Here is a 25092-nt window from a genome sequence, read left to right on the forward strand (position 1 = left end):
TGATAAACAACGGCCGATCAGCTTGTCTGGCCTTTCGACGACAAAGTAAATGTCAAGGGCGGCGCTGTGACCCAGATTATCATACTGGAGGTGAGGCGCGGACGTCACAGCTCTAATAAACATACGAATCGAAGGCCGTGCGTGACGTATCACACAACAAAATGTTACTTTCTAATGAGCCGCGCGCGCACGCACGCACGCACGCACACACACACACACACACACACACACACACACACACACACACACACACACACACACACACACACACACCTGTCCCTGAAGGCTGTCAACCAATAGCGGCCCCCTGCCCTGCCTTTGCCTATCCAATATGGACGTCCATATAAAGGAGAGTTTATGGCGGGACTGAGGAAAAGTGAAAGCCAGATATAACATCCTGCCTGAACAAGGCCACTCAAGTGTTTGTGCATCAATCAAACTGACTCGGTGACCCATGGCCAATTCTGCACTGACTTAAGCAGACTCCAAAATGTCAGACGGTCTAGCGGGCCTCATTCAAGCAGTAAAAGTCATGTTCAGGCATATATTCATAACTACTTTTATGCTAATATTATAGGCTACATATTATGCGGATCATTCGGTTACAATACTCTACAGAAACTCTGCAACTAGTTTGCTCTCCTTCAAACGAAGACCAAACCTAGAAAAGTTGTTTTAACCATTTCTTTTCAATATCAGCATCAGAGCTGAGGATGGAGATAGCCCAGTCAGTATTACCTCACATGACCTGCTCCACCAGAGTATCACATGACTGTCATCATCTCCATCCCTGATGTCACATCGCCAGACCTTTCTCCACACTTGGTTTCATGTTGTTCCGGGGTCTGGCAGCACCCGATTATCAGTCTGAGATAGCGAAAAACGCTGTATCTCTTTAAACCAATCACAATTGCCTCGGGCGGCGCTAAAGTTTTTATTTTTAACAGTGCCCTTGCAAAATATGATTGGCGGTGCCGCTGGGATGGCGCCAATGAAAGGATTATCTCAAAAACCTCCATCTGTGTGACCAGACTATATCTGTCCTAACACAGCGTTGATGACCCCCCCCCCAAAGGGTGTATAACCCTCTTCAGTGCAGCCATATTGCTGACCTGTTAGTTATCTGTGGAGCGAGGCTCACAGAGGGATCTAATGCTAACCCTAACAGCCGCTAGTTGGCTCCCGGGGGAAGGGTGTGCATCTGGTTAAATGGAAAATCGTGAGACTTTTGATTAATTCGCAGGCCGGACCGCTACTCGTATGGCTGTCGTTCCCACCTGCTCCCCCCCCCCGGTGAGTGGGAATCTCAGGCACCTGGTCAGGTCTGATTTACACGGCCATTAAAACCGGCCAATCAAAACCGCAGGCTGGTAAAGCACGTCCTCGCCGACACCGAGTGCGCGTCTCATCGCCTGTCTTTTTCACTGGGCCCATAACTCATGTGCGTGACTGAGCGTTTATCATGGACGGGAGGGGGCGAGGTGAGGCCGTAGCGGAGGCTGGTTGAGGTGGTGGCGGGGATGGGGGTGCGTAGGGTATATAACCCAGCAGTGGACAGGAGAGAGACGCCTTCCCTCTACGGACCCCAGCAGGACCTCTGAGCGCCCCTGAAGACCCGTTGCTGTGCCCCCTGTCCTGTCGTGCTCTGCGCCATCGTCGCCGCCCCAACCCCCGCCCAACCCCGTGTGAGGATGATGTGGAACCTGCTCCTGTCATGGACCTTCCTGCTGGCTGCCTCCGGCCCGTTCCTGGCCCACCCCATCACAGAGTCTTCAGAGATGCTGTACTCAGGACCTGGTGAGTGGAACACCCCCCCACCCCAACACACACACACTCACACATACACAGTCTCTACGGGCAGGCACAGCTGGGCCAGGGTTAGGTGTTGCAGGGGTAGTCGCTGGGCAGCCTCACTGTCTCCGATGCATCAGAGAAGCAGGGTGAACGCTGAGCGCGTGGCTGTGTGGATGCTTGTGTTCATTTAAAGTTTCACATGGTCCCTATACTGTATTTTCGGGACTTAGGTATAGTCGTTAGTCTGGCGTTCACAGAGACATACAGGTAAAGGTTTCTAGTGATAACTGGTCAGAGTGCAAATGTGTGTATGTGTGTGTCAACTGTACATTGTACAACACGTTGTACTATGTGCTGACTGTGTGTTGACTCTATATTGTGTGTTGACTGCGTGTTGACTTTGTATTTTTCTCTGTGTTGACCATATCAGTGTCGGCGGAGGACGGAGGGCCGGCTAGCCCAGACGAGCTGTCGTACTCGGAGCAGACGTACCTCCCCCAAGCGGGGCCCGGCTTCAGATACTACCCCCTCACGTCCGGAGAGACCAGCAGAGACGGTGAGACCCCACACTGAAAGACAACACAGCAGAAAGATGTTTGTACTGGACATGTGCTCGGTGCCCAGTGCTGTAGCACCGGGATGATGAAGTCATCAACACACGGTCTCTGGTAGACACGCTAGTCTGGTCTCTGGTAGACACGCTAGTCTGGTCTCTAGTAGACACGCTAGTCTGGTCTCTGATAGACATGCTAGTCTGGTCTCTGATAGACATGCTAGTCTGGTCTCTGGTAGACACGCTAGTCTGGTCTCTGATAGACACGCTAGTCTGGTCTCTGGTAGACACGCTAGTCTGGTCTCTGGCAGACTGATCTGGTCTCTGGTAGACTGATCTGGTCTCTGGTAGACTGGTCTGGTCTCTGGTAGACACGCTAGTCTGGTCTCTGGTAGACACGCTAGTCTGGTCTCTGGTAGACTGATCTGGTCTCTGGTAGACTGGTCTGGTCTCTGGTAGACACGCTAGTCTGGTCTCTGGTAGACACGCTGGTCTGGTCTCTGGTAGACTGATCTGGTCTCTGGTAGACTGGTCTGGTCTCTGGTAGACATGCTAGTCTGGTCTCTGGTAGACACGCTGGTCTGGTCTCTGGTAGACACGCTAGTCTGGTCTTTGGTAGACACTAGGTTTGCGGCGATTCCACTAAGCCACGATCCGATCCGATTCCGATTCCTGGGATCACGATCCGATTCCAGAATCAATTCTGGATTCCAACGATTTCCAATTCCAGAATCTTGAATCGATTCTCAATTCTCAATGGATTTTCTACAAAGACGGATTTTAGGATCTACTCCAGTCCGATGTGTGCTAAGAAAGTGGAATATAGCAGAATAAAGGGTATAATATTATGTAGTTTTATATTGCAATAGCACACAAAGGCAAGTCTAAGACAAAAAGTCACATTTAGCAATGGCATGCTGAAATTGACATTCAACCTCTCAAGTATAACAGTCATGAACTTTAAACTTCCAGTATTTCTCAATTCAGTCAGTGACCATGCTGAACTTAAATAAAACAATTACATTTTTTCTCTTCAACTTCAAGTATTTCTCAATTCACAGTTAGTTTGCTGAACTTAAATAAAACATTCAAATATTTCTCAAGTCAAAGTGCTCAGGAGAGAGAGAGGAAAAAAAGAAGAATCGATTCTTGGGAGTTGGGAATCGATTCAGGAATCGCGGCATTAAGAATCGTGATCCTTTCAAGAATCGATTCTTTGGAGCACCCCTAGTAGACACGCTGGACTGGTCTCTGGTAGACACGCTAGTCTGGTCTCTGGTAGACACGCTAGTCTGGTCTCTGGTAGACACGCTGGTCTGGTCTCTGGTAGACTGGTCTGGTCTCTGGTAGACTGGTCTGGTCTCTGGTAGACTGGTCTGGTCTCTGGTAGACACGCTAGTCTGGTCTCTGGTAGACACGCTAGTCTGGTCTCTGGTAGACACGCTGGTCTGGTCTCTGGTAGATTGATCTGGTCTCTGGTAGACATAATGGTCTGGTCTCTGGTAGACTGGTCTGGTCTCTGGTAGATTGATCTGGTCTCTGGTAGACATAATGGTCTGGTCTCTGGTAGACTGGTCTGGTCTCTGGTAGATTGATCTGGTCTCTGGTAGACTGGTCTGGTCTCTGGTAGACTGGTCTGGTCTCTGGTAGATTGATCTGGTCTCTGGTAGACACGCTAGTCTGGTCTCTGGTAGACTGGTCTGGTCTCTGGTAGACTGGTCTGGTCTCTGGTAGACACGCTAGTCTGTACCTGTTTCTGTCCTCTCTCCTCAGGTCTCAGAACTGGACTCACCAGGCAGTTGAAAAGAGACGTGAGTGTTTTTAATCCAATATATTTGATTTAACTGTGTCATTGAGGAGTAACAGTAGATATCAGACTAACTAATTCTTGGTTCCAGGTCCTCTTGGAGAAACCCGGACACCTAAGTCCTTTCAGCCGCTTCCTGGGGCCCCGGAAACAGTTTCGTAAGAGGGGAGGCAACTCCGAGTGCTTCTGGAAGTATTGTGTCTAATGCAGTCAAAACTCCCTGGCACACATTCAGAATGCACACCAAGAGACAGGCCTTGCACTAGGAAATAACCTCTCATTCCTCTCTCTTGCACACTCACTTACACACACACATGCACGCATGCACGCACACACAAACACAAACAGTGATGGTACATGAAGAAAATCAAATCAAAACAAATTGTATTTGTATAGAATGGATATTGCAGAAGATGAAACAGTGCATGCTGCAGAATGTTAGAGGACTATTCGTTATCCAGTTTTCTCTAGTGGTCACTGTCACATCTATAAGATGTTCATAATTATTTACTGTCTCTCAGCAAATATGACTTTAATGAAGACATTGGCTGTAAGTTGAATTTAAATAAAATCTTCTATTTGGACAAGCTCTCAGTTGAATGATTTAAGTGTTGTTGTATTAAGCATTAAAAGCTCATTAATGCAATTGATTTTTTTTTTTAAACCAAAAAAACGAGACAATATCAAACCTTGTTAGAGTTTTCTTCATTTTTTTCTTTTTTTATTATTTTACAGCAGAAAGAATAGAAAGCATTCAGAAAACATCTTCCATATTTTAAGGGCATTTCAAAACGTTTTGCATGGCTTCAGCAGCTGAAATCTCTTTTTTTTTGTTAACATATCCATCGAGTCAGTGACGCTTGTACATGCACAATTACAAAAATAAAACTTACAAACGAGAGCGAGGGGAAGAAAGGGGACAAAGCAAAACACAGGAGAACCCAAAGAAGTAGAACTCATACGGGAAGGAACGGAATAGAGGGTCACGTAACAGGGAAAGACAGAGAGAAAGACAGCTATAGAGGAGAGGAAAGTAGATCTAACACTAGTTCACATGCAAAGTGTCGAGGGCCCACAACTTTTAAACAAAGCGGGGCCATTTTTTTCTTCTTCTCGGTTTGGAATTGATGAAAACGTGCAGTTCGGTAAAGGGTGTCATATAATTGCTGTCCATAAACTACTGAATGCTTGTCTTGCAATACTGGCATTTGCATAAGAGAAAGACGACTACATGTGTCCAATCGGTTTTAATCTTCACTAGGTCTATTAGGTCTCCACAAAATAATGCTTATTGCTCTGTGTCCACAAGTGGGAAAGGTTAGTGAGATGGTTTCTGTTGCGTTGTTCTGACGTGCCTACCTTTCTCTAGGTCTCTAGGTCGGGGTCATTAACACAGCATGAGGAGGAAGGTAGACGCCCAGGTCAACTCAAACACGGTAATGGAATGAAAGTAATCAAATCCTTATGAACCTCCTGCTAACCAGTAACAATGTATGAGACTGTCAGGAAAACAGAAATATTTGCAGTTAAGCATTTCAACTCCACAGGCATAATTCTATTTCTTCCGAGACAATTAAATGACCATAGGCTACTGTTAATATATTTTTGCAGGAGTCTACGGAATGTCATAACGTAAGTCAATTGTCTCTTGAAAGTAAAATGGTTTGAAGACTTTCTCCTGTGTCTCCTAACCCTAACATTAACATTGTTTGACTCATCTGGTGGTGTAATAGCTTAACCTACTTCTCTAACAGGAAATAGATTATAATAATAGTTTATCTGGGATCGCAGTAGTAATTTAATAAGGACAGCAATGCCTGTCTTAACCATAAAGTACTGAATGGCCTAGCATAACAACTTATCAATTTTCAAAAAGCAATGTGTTCTGATAGGAACCATCAGTGGCCTGTTTTTTTTCCTCCTCTCCATAGCACCCTGAGTAAACGGGAGATGGCCCTGGCCTCAACCAGTCTCTCTCTCTTTCTTTCTGCAGATCAGTGGACCAGTCAAACAGATACCTGCATGTCTGTTCTGTATGTGTGCAGTGCATTGTGCTGTCGCAATTCTGTATGTATGTGTGTGTGTGTTTGTGCGTATGAGTGCACGTGTCGTTTCGTTAAAGTACTTGCAGTGAACTGTTAATGTCTGAACCGTGAATGATTCTGAAGTTGGGCGCACACTATCAAGATGCAAATGAATGAAATCAAAAGTTGAAAAGGTTGAAACTTGCTCTAGAAAAAACATGTCCTCATGCTTCCCCATGGAAATGTTGTCAGTCAGCTCTGCTGATCAATCATTGGTTGTATCTCTAGGGATCTCTTCTGCCCTCCAATCACATGCCCTCCTTCTCTCTCAGTTCTGTGATGCATCCAACCAACTCTCTTGGTTTTACAGAACAGTAAGTCTTTTACAAGTCTATCTGACTACTGATTCTAGAAAAATAAGCATGCTGTAGGTGCAGTTCAGCCACCCAGTTAATTATTTTACCCATGCAAGCATAATAAAACCATCTCATTTTGCCTGAGCGTGGCATTCACTCTGATCATGACCTGGATGACGAATGCAAGGCAAATCAACCACAGAAGTTACACAACTTCTAGTCCTCATGGTTTCAACTGGCAGTTCCACTAGAACAAAGCAAAAGAAAAGCTTAGCATGTTGACAAGCCAGAATGTCTTCCTACTGTATGGCAATGCTGGGCTGGACAGGAAATGCTGTCGTCTGACTACACAGTATGTTGTGTGTTTGGTGATGTTTTCAGTTGTATTTATGGACTTGTTAAGTGTGTTATTCTGAAGAGTTATGAATTCTGGTGATTTTTTTTTTTTTTTTTTTAGCTTTCGGTACATTGCATGCTTTCTGACATGGGCTTGGTGCGATCCGGACATGAATAGGCACTTTCTACATAAACACTCTGAAAGTAAGGTTTACATATCAAGTCTGCGAAAGAAACACAAACAAACAAACAAGCAAACAAACAAGCAAAAATACAGCACAACAAACCCAGAGGTAAAAATCAGACCCAATGGACAATTGCCAAAAACACGTTGTTCAATGGCACTCACACCTTGGTTGAATAAAACATATCATCACTTGGATGGAGAATACACTTCCTGATGAGTAAGTTGAAGAAAAACAGCTGAGCCCAGCAGACAGGAGTGAATACCATTAGAACAGTATATCTACTGTGCATTTCCATTCAAAGTGTATTCAATACTCGTAAAACACTGCTCTCACGTAGCCCATTTACGTATCCCAGACACATGTTCTTCCTCAAAAGTTGCTAATGGCACCTGTGCATCGTGTTCCATTGATTGGTTTTCAGATCACTCACTTTGGCTCATTGACTGTTTCACAAGATGTTTTGACCATCACAATGACTAACGACCATCCTTTTTTAGCACCTTGGATTGTTCCCACAGCAGTTCCCTCAATGGTGATAATGATGACCATTTTAGGGAGAGACACGTGTTCTTCTTCATTCACTTTGACCAGATAATATAATATGGTCCATCCAGCCCCTGGCAGCTTTGGTCCAGGCACCCCTCCCGCCGTACCGCCTGGTGTTCTGGGTCAACCTGAACTAAAGCCCCAGGGAGCCAGCACCCTTCTTCAGGTCTCAGGCAGAGTTACTCAAACAAGCCTAAACCAAACCACTGCTGTTAGATGACATAGTCAATGTTTGCTTCAATAGTCTGTATATTTAAATAACAGATCAATTCATCTGAAATACCCTCATTGGTGGAGAGGATAAGGTTCGCATGGACAAGGCTGCCATTTACAATCTTTGAGACCTTTGACTTGCTCAGAGACACAGAAAACATGACCCCTCTCTTTAACGTAGCTACATAGAAAATAAAGCACATGTTTGAGGTTGTTTTTGCATTAACATGGTGTTGCCAGGCAATCCCAGTGTTGAGTGATGGCAAAACAGCTTGAGATAACAATGGTGATGGATGAGACATGAGAGACTTAAAAGTTGACGGAATATTTCTCCCTCTGCAATGTGTACCTCATTAACCTGTCATCCTCGGCCAGTTGTGATTTTATGGTCTTCAATGCTCGGGTGTACTTCATTGTATGATTATCTGTTCTGCAAAGATTAACTTAATACTCTTGTTAAGCAATATAGCATTCACATTACTTGGCACCATTGGCAAAATATTCTTGGTAGCCCAAAACAAAAAAAATGTAAACATAACCATACTTGTTTTTTTAAGATAATTTTGCAGATTTTCTCCTAACTCTAAATACAGTATCTTTTTTTTTATTTTTTAACTTGTAGTATTTGCAATAAGGTCATGCTTTAGCAAAATGTTCTTCTCAAGAACAATCAAAATAAAATAAAATACTCTTAAAGTGAAATAGTTGTAATGATTTTACAGAGCATAGCCACTACTGCTTGTGATGATCTTCTCTTTTAACTCTGTTCATGTTTTTCATGCACATAGCTCATTTTGATCCCAGGTATTTACACTATATACAAACAATACAACCATACTTCTTAGGCATTCAAACAAAACTATACAAATATTCTGTTTTTGTCTTGTACCTGTTTTTGACCCCTTTTTAATGAATAAAATAATATATTTCTAAAATACAATCCCCTTTGGGTAAATGTTTTTCCCTACATACCATCAGCCTTCTTTATATACAGAAACCGCTCAATTGTCAAAAATATGGATTTGTCAAACCCCTATTTTGGGACTAGCTTAGGGACCCCTCAAAGAATCTCTAAGACGTCAAGGCAATGTATGTGATCTTCCCCTCAAAAGCCCTCACAGGCTCTGAAGTTCATTTAAAAAGAACAACAATAACCTTCATGACTGTACTCATTACAACACATAAGAGGCATGTTCTTTGTCCTGCTAGAATACTGTGGAGTAAACCAATGAAAAAAGACCAAACAAGACCAACCAACAGGACGAGGACAATGTTAGGACAACAGTAACTAGAGGGTGTGACTCCAGGGGCAGTGGGTGGGCATGTGGACTCAACTGGACTAACGTGAAGACAAAGGCAAAACCTGGAAAAATCGGAGGATACAGACCTAATTACAAGCACACAGACGAAGACTTTTCGTCCAATAGCATGCATTTTTTCAGGATTAAATTCAACAAGACAGAATTCTGAAGAGACAGGTAAGCAATAAATTGGACATGAGCATGGATCAAGCAAAAAAAAGGTATTATAAAAAGGATAAAGCAATAACACTTTTAGAAAAAAATCCCAAACTTGGTAATTTCCTTGAATTCAACCCCATTCCATGCCATACATAATATTCCCCAAACCTAGAAAACAACATCTGCTATTGTTTTAACCCTCCCCCATTTCATCTTAAAGCCCCTCCTACATTCATATGTGGCTCCGCCCCATTGGACAGGCTGCCAGGGTGGAGCTCAGAAGAACAGGAAGGGTGGTTGTGAATGGCTATATTATTGACTATATTCACCTAACAGAGGACAGGGGGTGTACGTGTGCAAATGGGTCAATGTATTACCGATAATTTTTGGTACATTTGGTACATATTATCTTTGAATGGAGTAATTAGTCACTTAAAAAGTTATGAAATACAATTAGAGCCAAGTCCCATTGTTTCTGCATCGCTTTCTTATCCTCCTTCCATCTCAGGGTCCTCTTCTGTAGACCCCCCGCTGGGAGGGACCTCTCAACACATGTCCAGCTTTCTCTTCCTTTACCATCCACAATCACAAAACACAAAGCAATCCATGAAAAAGTGCAAAAAATGCCATGAAGCAAATGTTCTGCCCCCCCCACCTCCCCACTCCCCCCCACACACACATGTCCTCCCTCTTTAGTTTATAATCCCACAGACGCTCTCCGCCCTCCAAGACAAATCCCGTCAGAGGGAAGAAAGGATGTGTGAAAACGCTGTTGTACGTGTGAGAGCAGAAGTAGACTCTGCACCGCTGAAGAATAACCCATAATAATAACTGACGTGTTTTCATCCATATTTTTTCTTCTCTTGTAAAATGTCTTGGGTACAAATGGAAAACAGAAAGGAAGAGTCAGGGGAGTGATGTCACATGGCGAGGGGGGTCCTCTGAGGGGTCTCATGTTCCCTGGCCCTTTTCAATTCTTTCACTCTGAAACAGAGAGAGAAGAGAAACACAGCTTGGTCAGACAGACGTCCGCAAACCACCGAAGTCACATGTCACTGGACAGTTCTGTCCAACCAGCCCTCTCATTCAGTCAGGACTGGGCCACGCCGGAGGAGACAGCCCACACCAACACAAACAGCTGCTTCTCTGGGATCAAGATGCATTCGAACTTCTTTAACATTTGGGCGCACTTTGCATTAGGTTGTGTTCTTAGATGAGTGGAACAGGGGGTGTAACTATTACAGTACATCTGTGCTCAAGCATTTGCCGTAAGTGCTACAGTAACTCTCATTAATTCTCAAAGTGAACCATAAAGTGTTACACTTACGTAACTAAACTCCTTACTTAATAATCTAACAGAAGAATGAAACTTGCAAATGGCTCCTGAGCAAATTTGATTTAGTTTGAAACTCTTGAGAATACAATAAAAAAAGAGGAGAAAGGGGTTATAATTCAATCGTGTTCCTCCTCCTACACTTAAGAAAAGGAAACAGGAAGTCCCCGGAGAGACCCAGTACTTGTTTGTCTGGGAGAGCCGGTCGGTGTTCTACTTCCTGTGGACTTAGCGTGTATCAGTGTTCTACTTCCTCCCGTGTTCCCCGGGGGGCTGGATCCATTACTGCTGTGTTTCCTGGCCCTGGGGGAGGGGCCGGGGGCATCCTGCTGCTTGCTTCACAGCACGCTGTGCTGACCTACATGCTAACGTAGCGCTGGCTGTAGCCCACATCCCACTGTAGCCAACGCAGCGCTGGATTTCAGCATCACACTGGAACAAACACGCACGCCGTCACATCGCTGGCTGCCTCACCTGGTCTCAAAGCACAGTAACCTATATTACAACCCGGACCATGACGAGGCCATTCGTGGAGGGTTTAACAGAGCGAGAGGACATGATTGGATGGCTGCAGATTTGTCTTATTATGAAAATTATATAAATCGTGTTGTTACTCATGTCATTTTATTCCAAAAGCCCCCAATTTTCACAGATGACGAACCGCTTGTGAGCTGATGAATCGTTTTAAATGAGCCTTCTTTTTTTGTCGCAGCCGAGCCCCGGTACCAGCGGCAGAACCCAAAGCTGCCGTGCCCAGCCTCAGACGGACAGCTCTGACAGTCTGGGTCCGGCCGAACCTGGGAGGGTCAGACTTCCCCAGCCACCAGCCAGGCCCTCCAGACGGCCCCCCCCCCCCCCCACCAGAGTTCCCCCTCCCAGCCTGTCATCTGGGGCTGAGACGGGACACGCAGCGAAGACGACGGACAGCTGCTAGAGAGAGGCGGCGCCTGGCCCAGAGCATGCCTGAAGAGCAAGGCCCGGAGGGGAGCGCGTCACCCGCCTCCTCATCATGCAGCACAGGAAACAAGAGAGAAACCACCTCTCCCTTCTCTATGTAGGCATCTTCATCATAACCACACACAGCAAAATCCAAAATGGAAATCAAATACATTTCCGAGGAGAGAGGGAGAGAGAGAGGAGAGAGAGAGAGAGAGAGAGAGAGAGAGAGAGAAGGTGTCTGGTTAAGTGTTTGCGGTGACATTGTCATTCATAAGCACTGGTTAGTCTTAAGAGTAAAGTTACTGTAATGTTCTCCTCTAAATGGGAGCTCCTCAGTCCACCTGTGGCTCCAGTCCGCAGCCTTCATGCAAGCAGGCATCAAGCAACAGTGATGGAGAGGACAGGCCCGAGAGAGGGGGAGGGAGAGATGGGTGGACAGGAAGCGAAAGAGATAAAGCGAGGGAGGGAGGGAGGGAGGGAGGGAGAGAGTGAGGGGTGGAGGTCTTAAGAGGAGATAACTGTATTGTTAGAGAGAGAGAGAGAGAGCGTGAGAGAGAGAGACAGACAGACAGACATACAGAATAGACAGGGAGGGAGAGAAGCACGAACTGAGTTGCTGAGACTGCACTCACCCGCTTGAACAGTCTATGGTCCATCAAGGGGCTTGGCGTAAACAGCAAAACAATACCAGACAGCTATTAGCACACGGTAGGCACTGTGAAGGAGGGGGGCGAGTGGGGGAGGTGGGGCAAATACAGTGTGTGTGTGTGTGTGTCGGGGGGTGGGGGGTGGGGGGGGTTCTCCCAGAGGTAGTGTATGTCACCCATCCAAACCTGGCTACCACCCACAGAAAGAAGTAGACAGGCTAATATGCATTGCCTGTACAGAATTTGAAGCCATTTCTGTGTGTGTGTGTGTGTGTGTTTGTGTGTGTGCTTACCTGTGGCGGCAGCGTCGTAGGAACCTCATGATCTTCCTGGCGGCCTGGTCCTGCCTCTTAGTGAGCAGACTGCTTCTACAAGAAACCACATAGAGACCCTCTTAGTGAGCAGACTGCTTCTACCAGAGACCACACAGAGACCCTCTTAGTGAGCAGACTGCTTCTACGAGACCACACAGAGACCCTCTCAGTGAGCAGACTGCTTTTGCTCTCCTTGAATTTCTTTGTCCTTCATAGTTGAAGTACAGTTATTTGTGGACTGTTTGCCAACTAAAGCTAATAAGTTAGTGTGCTGCTTTTAGGATCTTGTTTTTCCTTGGTTTCATTTTTGACACGGGGGGGCACACTGGCGGAATGGTCAGCCTTTGGTACCGTTCACTGCGGTCAGTCTTAGTTACTGCTCGTTGTTGATGCTCATTGAAGAATGATCGCCAACTAGCTTCGAAGTGCCTGTCTAATCTCATGGTTGATGTGCTATCATGTCTGGATTGCTTGCCAACTGGGACACTGTGTACTGTTTAGTTTTGAGATATGAAACTGCCGTTACTGTTCATAGTTCCTGTCTTGAGTGTTTTGTGTACTATTGGTTCCACTACTAGTTCACCTCTTGATATTGTGAGTTTGTCTGGCCCTGCTAAAATTGTAGCACTGCAGGGTTTAGCTGATGTTTGTAGGCAGATTCCGTTATGGGCTAAATATAGCGATTTCCCTTCTCCATCTGGTACACTTTCTTTTTAAAACTCTAACTGAAGTTAGGGTCCAGCTAGAGTCGTTTCAGGAGACTAAGTTAGGGAAAAAGTCTAGCAAAGCTTTAGATTGGAATTCTTCTAAGAAATGGGAATTATTAGCAAATGAGCATTTTCTCAAGTCAGAGAAAAGATTAGCTAAGTAAGTTGGTGAGGCAGCTGAGTGTTCTAAGTCCCTTCCCCCAACTAGTCATTCTGACTTGGACTTTATTGCACCTAATCATTATCCGGACCTCGCCCAAGTTGCCCAGGACATGGGGTCTGCTCCCCCCGCTCCTGTTGCTGCCGCCCCACCTCCCGGCCCTGTTTTACCTCCCACCCACCATCTTCCACCCGCCTCTCTATTTTCAAGCACTTCTGGTACAAGGGCCTCCGGAATATGAATCCATCTCTCCTAACCAAGTTCTGTCAGTACCCCATACCACTCCTCGTCATGGACAACTTGACACTATAACTAGACATGAGCTAGCTCGTCAACAAGCCATGCATGAAGAAGTTACTAAAGCTTTGGAGGAATGGCTGAGGAAGTTACAATTCCCTATGATCCATTGTCCTAATCCTCTTCCATGGCCTACCCAAGCAAATGACCCTGCTGGTTATGCTGCTTGGTCTCCAAACGTTCGCATATACAGACTATGGCCTTCTGATGAACTGTGTGATGTGGCTAAAACCTTGCCTGACCCAACCAAAGACATTGATGAGTTTGATCATCTTTTTCAGAGTTTTGTCCAGATGTATGAGCCTCACGCGGAAGAGATCACCACGATCATGCAACAGGTACTTGGATTAAAATGGATGGATGTGAAAGACACTTTTGATGAAACTTTGTCTTTTTCTGATCCCGATTTTGCTGCCAAGAACACTGTGTTGTTGAACAAGATCAAAGCTTGGTTCCCTAAGAAAATGGATTGGGACCGTATATATTGTATGCAACGACCTGATGAGAGTTTTGAGTCTTTCTGGGAGCGGTTAGAATAGTTTTTTGCTGCACACAGTGGAATGGACAAAGCAAATGCTGACTACAAAAAGATCTTGAAACAGCAGCTGATGAATAATACTCTTTCCTCTTTGTCTGATCAAGTGAGAATGACATGTCACATCTGGGAATCAACTTCTCTCGAATGCCTCCGAAATCAAATTGAACATGTGATATGAAGCAAGCCAAGGATGGTGCAGGCAGACTTCAGGCTGCTCAGTTAAGACAACTGGACATTCAAATGAAAGGTGCTGTAGGGAAACAACGGCCAAAGGGACGACGGGAAACAACGGCCAAAGGGACGACAGAGGGACAATAGGCAGCGTAGCGGTAGGAATAAGTAAGCTCACAGGTACAGACAGGGTGAGAAAAGAGATGAAGCATGTTTCCATTTAGGTAAATCTGGTCACTGGATTGAACAGTGTAGGAGTTACTGCAAACCAGTGGCGGCTGGTGACTCAAAAAACTGAGGAGGACAGGAGGAAGAGAGGCGAACCGCCCATGGGCGCCGGGGGGGCACTTTCCCTTAGTCAGTTATTATTTCAAAAATCAGCTTTAAAGTGGATTTACAGTCAATTTTAGCATATGAAAAACTGAATAACACTTTCTTTAACTACATGCAGCATTTATTTGTCATATTCATGATAAAATATTACAAAACAACAATAAAACATTGTAAGCTATAGTTGTTATAATGGATTGTACTCTTCTCTTAAGAGAGAAAATAATTGATATTGGTGAGGTGCTGGAGAGGTTAGGTGATATATGAAAAATGTTTTTGATTAGGGGACACTGCAGGGGTGCTGGCTCTCAAACAGTTTGTTGGCAAATAGATTTGACAACTGGACAATGGAATACGTTGCACAGCAAATGCAGTATCCAACAGTTCGCTCATGGCTAGCTAGCAATGGTACAGCTATGGGGTTAGCTCATTTGGGTTGCTGTCAAAGTTGCCACTCTTATGTTTCTATAGCCTACAATTATCAGAACAATATGAACATTCAGTTGAAAGTTTTCCATTCACCCATCCATCACTGGATGAGGAATAAGCACGGCAAAGCAATCAATTCTCACGCAAGCAGGAGCCAGGCTGTGGATTTCTCCGATCCGGTGTTGCGACCCAGTCTCTAGAAATGTTTTGGACGAGTTGCAGACAGTTTGCGCCTCCAGCCAATCTGCGCGCCTGCCATGGATGTATTAATAGAACTGGATACAGCCACTCCATTCACTGACCGCTATCAACAATGAAGCCCTATTGAACCGCGCCATCTTGGCAAATTTGTAGTCATTTGACCATTTCCGTTGACTTTTGTACTTGCGCAGTTGTGCTTTTCTGGCCTTCCGGTGACTTTTCTACTTGCGCAGTTGTACTTCTGTCCTACGCGCATCCACGTCCACGGTCAACGTTGGCACCGCTTCTATCTATCGAATGGCCGACTGGTGTAAGATGGATAGCCTAACGTTAGAGAGATAAATGTAGTCTATGGTTATGTTAATAAAGCTAACAATGATGTTGTAACATGCATGCAGCACTGCCGATCTGAACGATTGATTCATTATTACCATGGATCGGTATTGGGATTGATCATGGGCGAATGTGAAATAGCAGCCAAGAACTCAGCGGGTTATCCGAGATGCGGTAGCAGCGGCCAAAGCTCCTGCTGGCGGGGAGTGAAGCTCTTCAACTCGCCGGTCACTGGCTCCCTGGAGGAATTTAGCCTGGCTGCAATAACGTTATCGCGAACGGAATGAATACCATCTACTAGCAAACAAAACATGTTCAGTTATAATTAACCTGTTAAAACTAAAATGCCTGGATGAAAAAATTATTTCTCCAATGGATATATTTTACAAAAACAGGTTAATATGCAAGCCGGTTTTCATTGCTAAATCAAAGCGGGGAGAGCCGGGAACGTGCGTCTACATTTCACATAAAGGTGAACTTTTTCGTGGACGCGCGTCGGACAGAAAAGCTCTACTGCGCAAGTACAAAAGTCACCGGAAATAGCAAAATGACTACAAATCTAGCCAAGATGGCGCGGTTCAATAGGCCTTCACTTTAGATTTCGAATCCTGGGGGCTTGGCGCCTGCCTATGCCGTAGCCTGCACCTCGTAGCTAACGTTACCGGCTATAGCCAGCCAGTGGAACGGTCGTGTTCAGACGGCTCTAGCTCAAAAAGTATTTATGTCAGCTTAGATATTTAGATAGCTAGAATCAATACAAATAGACGAACAGTTTGATGTATAATATGTCCCATAATACTTTCGGATGTATTATATTATGGATCTACGAACACACAAAAAGTCTCCAATGGCACAGGGACTCGCACTCTCCACAGACAGAGGTCAGCTGCTTCCCTTACAAATGGGTGACACTTGTGGTTCGTGGAATGCATGGCCAACGCCTCAACCCCACGTTTGTCCAAATTCCCACTGACAATACAGAAAATTAATCTGTTTTGCAGGGGGTGCCCGACTCACTGTGGGCAAGAGATAAGTATGACATAGGTCAGATTAAAAATGTTAACCCAGTCGTTGTCAACCCCAAGGGACCATTTTGTCCAAAGCGTGCCCAGTACCTTTTGTCCTCAGAGGCAGAAGAGGGAATTGCAAAGGTTCACACCTCTTTATTAGAAGAGGTGCAATTGTTGAAATTGAAAGCTCGCCCTGCAACACCCCTATTCTGCCTGTGAGAAAGGCTTCAGGTGAATGGAGATTTGTTCAGGATTTGAGAATTGTAAATGAAGCTGTTCATTCTCGCACACCTATTGTTCCAAACCCTGTTACGATTTTGTCATCCATACCTGCCACAGCTACTCACTTTAGTGTTATTGATTTGAGTAATGCATTTTTCTCCACCCCTGTTCACTCTGACTCCAGGGAATGCTTTTACCTTTCAGGCCGCAGTTACACCTGGTGCGTCATGCCTCAGGGGTACGTCAACTCCCCAGCCATCTTCAATGTTGAGTTGGCACAGAATCTGGAAGGTTTCATTCTGCCAAGGGGTAGCACTATCATTCAATATATGGATTATCTACTTCTTGCCAGCAAAGACAAGGGGGCGAATTCACTAAAGCGGAATTGCGTCCGTTAATTGCCCCATTACATTGCGCGTCAGTTGCTCCAGCTATGTGCTCCGTTGTAAAAACCTATTCACTAAAGACATTGTGCTAATAATATCCCAGCGCAAACACGCCCATTCGGTGTTTGCGGCTGAGTGCAATTTGCTGTTGATATAGGAAATTACTATAAATACTGCACATACAGCGCATACAACTCGTATGCATATCATTGGACAATGGCAGACAGAAAAAGAAAGATTCTCAGACAGCGAACTTGAAGTCCTCACGGACGAGGTTCAAAAACATGTCTCACAGCTTTCCGCAAAAAAAATTCACGGCTGCAGCAAAAAATCATATTTGGGGTTTAATTTCCCAATCAGTCAGTGCCATTGGTGTGTGTAAACGCGAAAGACTGCAAACGAAGGTGGAATGATTTGAAAAGACGAACAAAGGGAAAATGTTAATTTTATGTTATGCAAGATGCAGCACGCTACGATGATCTGGCATACTTTTGGGGGAGTGTATAACATTGCCCCACCGGTACGATCTAGGCATCTAAACGGCTTTTCAGGATTCCAAATGTGCACTCAATCACACCGCGTGTCCTGATGTGAGCCCGGTTGTACGCCGCCTGTCCAACGTTGGAAGGATTACGCACGGGAGTCATCATCCATGGCTGAAGATGATACCTGCCGTCACCTATAATACAAAAGCAAAATATTTTCAAGACCATTCAAATAAAAAAATATTGTGTATGTTATTTTATTTTATAGCCTACCTATATCGGCCGCCAGCCGTTCAATGAACGGCTATAGGGAATGCGCAGTTTCGCGTATAGCCTATTATATGCACAGGGGAGCTTGGACTCGCTGGGGACTGGTGAAGAGACGCATAGTCTACAGAGCCTCCCCAGACGCGACTTCATCCTGCAGTTGGCTGAATAGCTGCGTGCTCTGGCGTCCAAACAGCTACCGGCAGTGCCCCGCAGTGTCCACAGAAGAATACCCCCCCCAAAAATACCTGCATGGTGAAGACAAGCTGCAGCAAGAACAGAACTGTCTACCAATGCACGAAGTGCACCAAAGCTGTCTGTGGCAGTTGCACTGCCAAGGTGCAGAGGATATATGCGAAGTGTATTTGAGCTGCCGCCTCAACCGCGCGTAAGAGCAGAGCGCATAAACTCGTGTATAGCCTACAACTAGTAGCCCATAGCCAATAAAACGGCTTATTGTTTTATTCATAGATCAACTAGATAATTATACATTTTATTAGATAATTATTAAACATCGAAGTTCTATGCTGCATCTGTAATCACAAGATGTATAGGCCTAGCCTACCTTAAAAAGCAATGCATTCTCATATATTAACTTAGCTAATTATTAATTAGATAATTATTATGTACCTACGTTCTATGCTGCATCTGTACAGTAGGCTACTGTTTTATTTGGATCCTTGGCCAAAATGCTGTTCTTGTAGCCGTTTCATCGATTTTTTTTCCTTTTGTGAAGTGTAGGCTATACTATTATTGTTAAAGTGCAAAGATAACATTTTGTTGTCTTATTTTATTGCCATATAGTCATTTTATGAGTAGTATAAAAAGGACAACATTAAGCCTTGAGTTGTAGGCTACAGTACAATCCTAAGACAACTATTGCTAGTTGTAATTGTTAACTGATCATCATATGAACTATTACTGATTTTGCGCTTTTAGCTAGTCTTGTTAACATTTGTTGTCATTGTTGTAGCGGTTGTTGTTTTTTGTTGTCATTGTGTATCGTAACCTTTATGTCTAGTTGTACGTAACCTTTATGTCTTTTTTCAGGAAACTGTTGCTGCCTTTCTTGGCCAGGATTCTCTTGTAAAAGAGATTTTAATTTCAATGAGTTTTTTAACCTGGTTAAATAAATGTATAAAAAAAATACAAATAAAAGACCGTATACCATAAAAACTATGCGTTCTTACAGTACGTCCATTGAACGGCTACTGGCCGATATAGGTATATAGTGAGCCACGGTGGTTCTAGTGTTAAATCAAAAAGTGACATTGTTCTTCTAAATATTCTCTCACAAACAACATGCCTGGCATTGTGATGCCTTCGCCTCGCAACAATCACTGCTGCCATGATCAGCGGAAAGGCTGGCCATGACACACTGCGCTTAAATACCACCACGTCTCTGAAAACGGAATGAATTTCACTTTAACTGCGTGAAGCAATTGGTGCTGATCTTTGTGAATTGGGCGGATTTTGCAATAATGTTCATTTGCATAGAAAGGGCAACATTCTCCGCCCATATTACCTAATTTAAATATCTGCTAATAACACCGGCGCAGAGAAACGCTATGACGAAAGCAACGCAGTTAACACCGTATTTCACCCTTTGCGAGGGCTTTGTGAATAGCAAAGTTTATTTTTGACTTATTTGCACAGGTTTTGCGTCAGGAAAAGCTACGCAATCCTTTAGTGAATTTGCCCCAAGGAGTCATGCACTGAAGACTCAAGGGCGCTGTTGTTTTTTCTTGCAGAGAATGGCCACAAAGTTTCAAAGAACAAGAACAAAAATCAGAACAAAAAATTGGTGTGTGAGCAGGTCATAAACCTTGGTCACATGATAATAAAAGATGGCAAGACACTGGGGACTGATCATGTTAAAGCAATTCTTGCACTGCCCCTGCCCACAACTAGAAAACTGATGATGTCACTGCTTGGGACTGTAGGCTACTGCAGAGCCTGGATCCCTGATTTTGCAGAGCTAACACAACCACTATCTTGCCCATGGACAGAAGCTAGCTCCCTCTGACAAAATTACATGGACTAACGACGCTTAAACAGAGACTGTCCACAGCACCCTGTCTAGGTATTCCTGACTATGACAAGCCTTTCCACCTGTTTACGAACGAAAAGGAAGGTTACATGTCAGCAGTTCTGACACAGAAGCAGAACCGGTAGGCTACTACTCCAAAAGACTTGACTCTGTGGTTAGAGGACTAGTATCCTGCTTGAGATCAGTGGCAGTTACCACTGAAGCTGTATTAAGTTCTGTAGACCTAGTAGCACTGCGCCTGCTGTTTGTCCATGTACAGCATGCTGTGTCTGCTCTTCTTTTACAGGTGAAAACTTCACACTTGCACCCAGCAAGGTTGCAGCATTATCAGAATGTACTATTGAACATGTCTAATGTTACACTTCAAAGATGCACTGTTCTTAACCCTGCAACTCTGCTTCCCACTCCAGAAGACGGAGAGCCACATGACTGTAGTGGAAGAAGTCAGTAAGCCGCGCTCAGACCTCACTGATATTCCTCTATCAAACCCTGACTTTGAACCTTTTGTAGATGGATCAGCCCAACGATCAGAGACAGGCCAACCACATGTTGCATATGCAGTTACAACAGTACATGGAGTTTTAGAATCAGCAAAACTCCCACAACACCTTTCAGCACAAGCAGTTTTTTGAGTTGTTTGCTCTAACTAGAGCATGTACAGTATACTAGCAAGTGGTAAGTCTGCAACCATTTACTCAGATAGTAGTTATGCTTTTGGAGTTGTGCATGACTTTGGCAGTCTATGGCGAAACCGTGGGTTTCTCATGTCGACTGGCAAACCGATTACACATAATGTGTTAATCAGCAGCCTCCTAGAAGCAATGCTTTGCCTTCTAGTCTAGCAGTGTGCAAATGCCAAACTCATGTCAAAAGCTCTGATCCTGTTTCCATAGGCAACTCGACTGCTCGCTGCAAAAGCCGCTGCTGTCTCCACTTTCTCTCCTGTGTTGTCTATGCTTTCTGTTCCATCCACAGACCCTGACAGGACCCCTCCACTGTCTCTAGCAGATATTACTGACCTGCAAGCATCTGCTCCACCTGCTGAGAAAAGGAAATGGAAGAAAAAGTGCACATTTTCTGATCAACATAATCTGTGGCTAGGGCCAAATGACAAACCTGTGTAACCTTGTTCATGTTTTAATTATGCCTTCAAACTAGCACACGGACCAGATCATGTCTCAAACACAGGGGTGGTGGAGGATGGTAACAGGTAATGTGGTATGCACCTGGGTTCACTGTTTACGCGCAGCAAAGCTGTGCCAAATATGTAATATGCATGCAGAGCAATGTTTGCAAAGGGATCAAAATGGAATTGTCAGCACATCCAAGGCCTGAAGGCCCCTGGGAACATGTGATGATGGATTTTATTGAACTCTCACCATGCGAGGGGTATAATTATTGCCTTGTACTAACTGATGGTTTCTCAAAATGGACTGAGGTGTTTCCTTGCAGGCATGCCTCAGCATTGTCGGTGGCAAAGAGTCTTCTGAGGGAGATCATTCCCAGATGGGGTCTGCCTACAAAGCTCTCTTCAGATATAGGGAGTCATTTTGTAAATAGTGTCATTCAAGAGATCTGTAATAGCTTGCAGATTGGCCTGAGAACACATTGCAGCTATCATGCGGCAAGCTCAGGAATTGTGGAAAGGGCTAATCAGACTCTGAAAGTGAAGCTCATCAAGCTGATGGCAGTAACAGGTCTGTCATGGATTTTGCCTCTTGTGGTCATGTATATGCGAGGTCGACCACACCAGACAACAGGACTTGCTCTATATGAGGTCCTTACTGGTGGACCTATGAAGATGTCTAACACACCTTTTCTCCAAAGCAGGATGAATCTCATGTCATGTGAAGAGGACATGGTACAATATTGTCTTACAGTACATATTGTCTTAGATACAGTATCTTCAGCAGAGTGAAGACAACCATTCCTGACGCCAAAGAGGGATTTCTGCATCACATCCAGCCTGGCCACTGGTTTATGGTCCTCAGACGAAGGACCTGGAATTCCCCCAGGTGGTTTTTCCTGTACCAGGTTCTACTCACCACGCAGATGGCCGTCAAAGTAGGGTGAGAGGACATTCTGGACGTCCATCCATGCTTCATACTGCTAGCGCGTCCCGGGTCCAGGTCCAGGAGAAAGTGATCCACCGAGGGATCCCAACCATTAGGAGGAAGATGTAACAGAAACAGCTATCTCAACCGCCAGAGCAACGGCCTTTTCCTCAGATGAGGAGCTATCGTATGGGGAGTGACCTTGTCTGTCACTTCCTTCTCATGATCGTTGTTATGAGAACATGGAGAAGCTCAACAGCCATTGCCTCACAATATGCCCCCCCCCCACACACACTGGAGCCAACATTGAACACAACTGATTATCATTCAGATAATGACACGTTACGTTCAAGAAGACAAGATGCCTTGCTTTTCCCAATAAGATTTCACTGTCCCAAAGAGCAGTGTCATCTTAATGACTGCTTGGTACATACTGTGAATGAGAATGGATGGACTCTCCTACAATCTACAGACACCCAATTCCAGAGTGATGAGAAATTCCCTGGGGTTACCATTGTAACTCTGACTAATGGTGATAGAAAGAAATAATTGCCATATTGGTGTGTTTTAGGTAGAGATATTATTAATGTAGCTCGGAGTAAGAATTATGGTGTTGATATTTGTAAACCTGTTCCAAATTATCCTTCCAAGATGATATTTAATTGTAGCAAATATCTAACCAAGATGTCTAATTCAGATGCGGACATGAAGACCAATCCCAATACTGCTATAAATATGGTAAGAGAATTTGCATCCAAAATGAATTATGTAATATATATTAGGTGATTGTTGGATCTGTCAACAGGTCCCTGCTGGTACATCATCTGCCATTTTATACCCAATTCCCTTAACACAAGCTGAATGGTTACATTACGACTGGCAAGGGTGTATTCAAGGGTGAATTATGTATTCTCCACTAGTGAACAAGCCTCATCTTGTCAGTTCCATAACGGGATAGACAGATTAGGTAATTATTATGTAGGCATAGAGGATATTTTAACCCAGTGAACTTTGCAGATTAATCAGAACCATAGACCAAGTCATTTTACTTGTCTAGTTTTGTATAAGGTTATACATTTTTTGAAAGTAGCTGAACTGGGGACTGGTTGATAATGCATTCTCAGGTTTTGGTAATACTGTTAGGACTATTATTGTTATTCTTGTGTGTATTATTTTGGGGTTTATTATCATTGCAGTAATTATCAAATGTACTACGAAGTGTTTAGTTGATGTTCCAATTAGAGCTCTGATGGTTCAGAATCCAGTGCCAAGTATGGAAGTGAATGACCACTTTACCAATTATGTTGAAGAAATGCATGACATTTGTTTACAATATTTGTAATGTTTTGGTTTTCATCCCTTTGAGAAATATGTTGAGAAAAATGTTTAGATTAGTACAATCATGTATACTTTTACCCAGTTTCCGTTTTGAGGGAGGGATGTTTGCTTAAATAGTTTCCATGTGGACAAGAACTTATCTCATTACGTGGGCTAGCTTGTAGAAGCTAGCCCAACTTGTGATATTCCCACTATTTCTTTCTTTCTTATTATTTTCCCCAGTTTCGCGTATAGCCTATTATATGCACAGGGGAGCTTGGACTCGCTGGGGACTGGTGAAGAGACGCATAGTCTACAGAGCCTCCCCAGACGCGACTTCATCCTGCAGTTGGCTGAATAGCTGCGTGCTCTGGCGTCCAAACAGCTACCGGCAGTGCCCCGCAGTGTCCACAGAAGAATACCCCCCCCAAAAATACCTGCATGGTGAAGACAAGCTGCAGCAAGAACAGAACTGTCTACCAATGCACGAAGTGCACCAAAGCTGTCTGTGGCAGTTGCACTGCCAAGGTGCAGAGGATATATGCGAAGTGTATTTGAGCTGCCGCCTCAACCGCGCGTAAGAGCAGAGCGCATAAACTCGTGTATAGCCTACAACTAGTAGCCCATAGCCAATAAAACGGCTTATTGTTTTATTCATAGATCAACTAGATAATTATACATTTTATTAGATAATTATTAAACATCGAAGTTCTATGCTGCATCTGTAATCACAAGATGTATAGGCCTAGCCTACCTTAAAAAGCAATGCATTCTCATATATTAACTTAGCTAATTATTAATTAGATAATTATTATGTACCTACGTTCTATGCTGCATCTGTACAGTAGGCTACTGTTTTATTTGGATCCTTGGCCAAAATGCTGTTCTTGTAGCCGTTTCATCGATTTTTTTTCCTTTTGTGAAGTGTAGGCTATACTATTATTGTTAAAGTGCAAAGATAACATTTTGTTGTCTTATTTTATTGCCATATAGTCATTTTATGAGTAGTATAAAAAGGACAACATTAAGCCTTGAGTTGTAGGCTACAGTACAATCCTAAGACAACTATTGCTAGTTGTAATTGTTAACTGATCATCATATGAACTATTACTGATTTTGCGCTTTTAGCTAGTCTTGTTAACATTTGTTGTCATTGTTGTAGCGGTTGTTGTTTTTTGTTGTCATTGTGTATCGTAACCTTTATGTCTAGTTGTACGTAACCTTTATGTCTTTTTTCAGGAAACTGTTGCTGCCTTTCTTGGCCAGGATTCTCTTGTAAAAGAGATTTTAATTTCAATGAGTTTTTTAACCTGGTTAAATAAATGTATAAAAAAAATACAAATAAAAGACCGTATACCATAAAAACTATGCGTTCTTACAGTACGTCCATTGAACGGCTACTGGCCGATATAGGTATATAGTGAGCCACGGTGGTTCTAGTGTTAAATCAAAAAGTGACATTGTTCTTCTAAATATTCTCTCACAAACAACATGCCTGGCATTGTGATGCCTTCGCCTCGCAACAATCACTGCTGCCATGATCAGCGGAAAGGCTGGCCATGACACACTGCGCTTAAATACCACCACGTCTCTGAAAACGGAATGAATTTCACTTTAACTGCGTG

General features: G+C 44.1%; 2 protein-coding genes across 2 annotated transcripts in view; one reads left to right on the plus strand and one right to left on the minus strand.

Annotated features, from left to right (window-relative positions):
• Positions 1 to 1691: 1691 nt before the first annotated feature.
• uts2b (urotensin 2, beta) lies at positions 1692 to 4359 on the plus strand (the record flags this gene model as incomplete). The annotated part of the gene is made up of 4 exons (XM_084436031.1): positions 1692 to 1797; positions 2225 to 2350; positions 4121 to 4158; positions 4246 to 4359. 4 exons carry the CDS (start codon positions 1692 to 1694, stop codon positions 4357 to 4359), a joined length of 384 nt encoding a protein of 127 aa, XP_084292157.1.
• Positions 4360 to 10228: 5869 nt separating this feature from the next.
• camta1a (calmodulin binding transcription activator 1a) overlaps positions 10229 to 25092 on the minus strand; it is a gene marked incomplete at both ends in the record, with an annotated part of 374603 nt that continues 359739 nt past the window's right edge. The window contains 3 exons of the mRNA XM_084436032.1: positions 10229 to 10261; positions 12182 to 12212; positions 12490 to 12564. Coding sequence (XP_084292158.1) covers positions 10229 to 10261; positions 12182 to 12212; positions 12490 to 12564 — 139 coding nt within the window. The remainder of the gene's footprint in view (positions 10262 to 12181; positions 12213 to 12489; positions 12565 to 25092) is intronic.

The sequence above is a fragment of the Borostomias antarcticus genome (assembly GCF_949987555.1).
Source record: "Borostomias antarcticus genome assembly, chromosome: 3".
Taxonomy (NCBI): Eukaryota; Metazoa; Chordata; class Actinopteri; order Stomiiformes; family Stomiidae; genus Borostomias; species Borostomias antarcticus.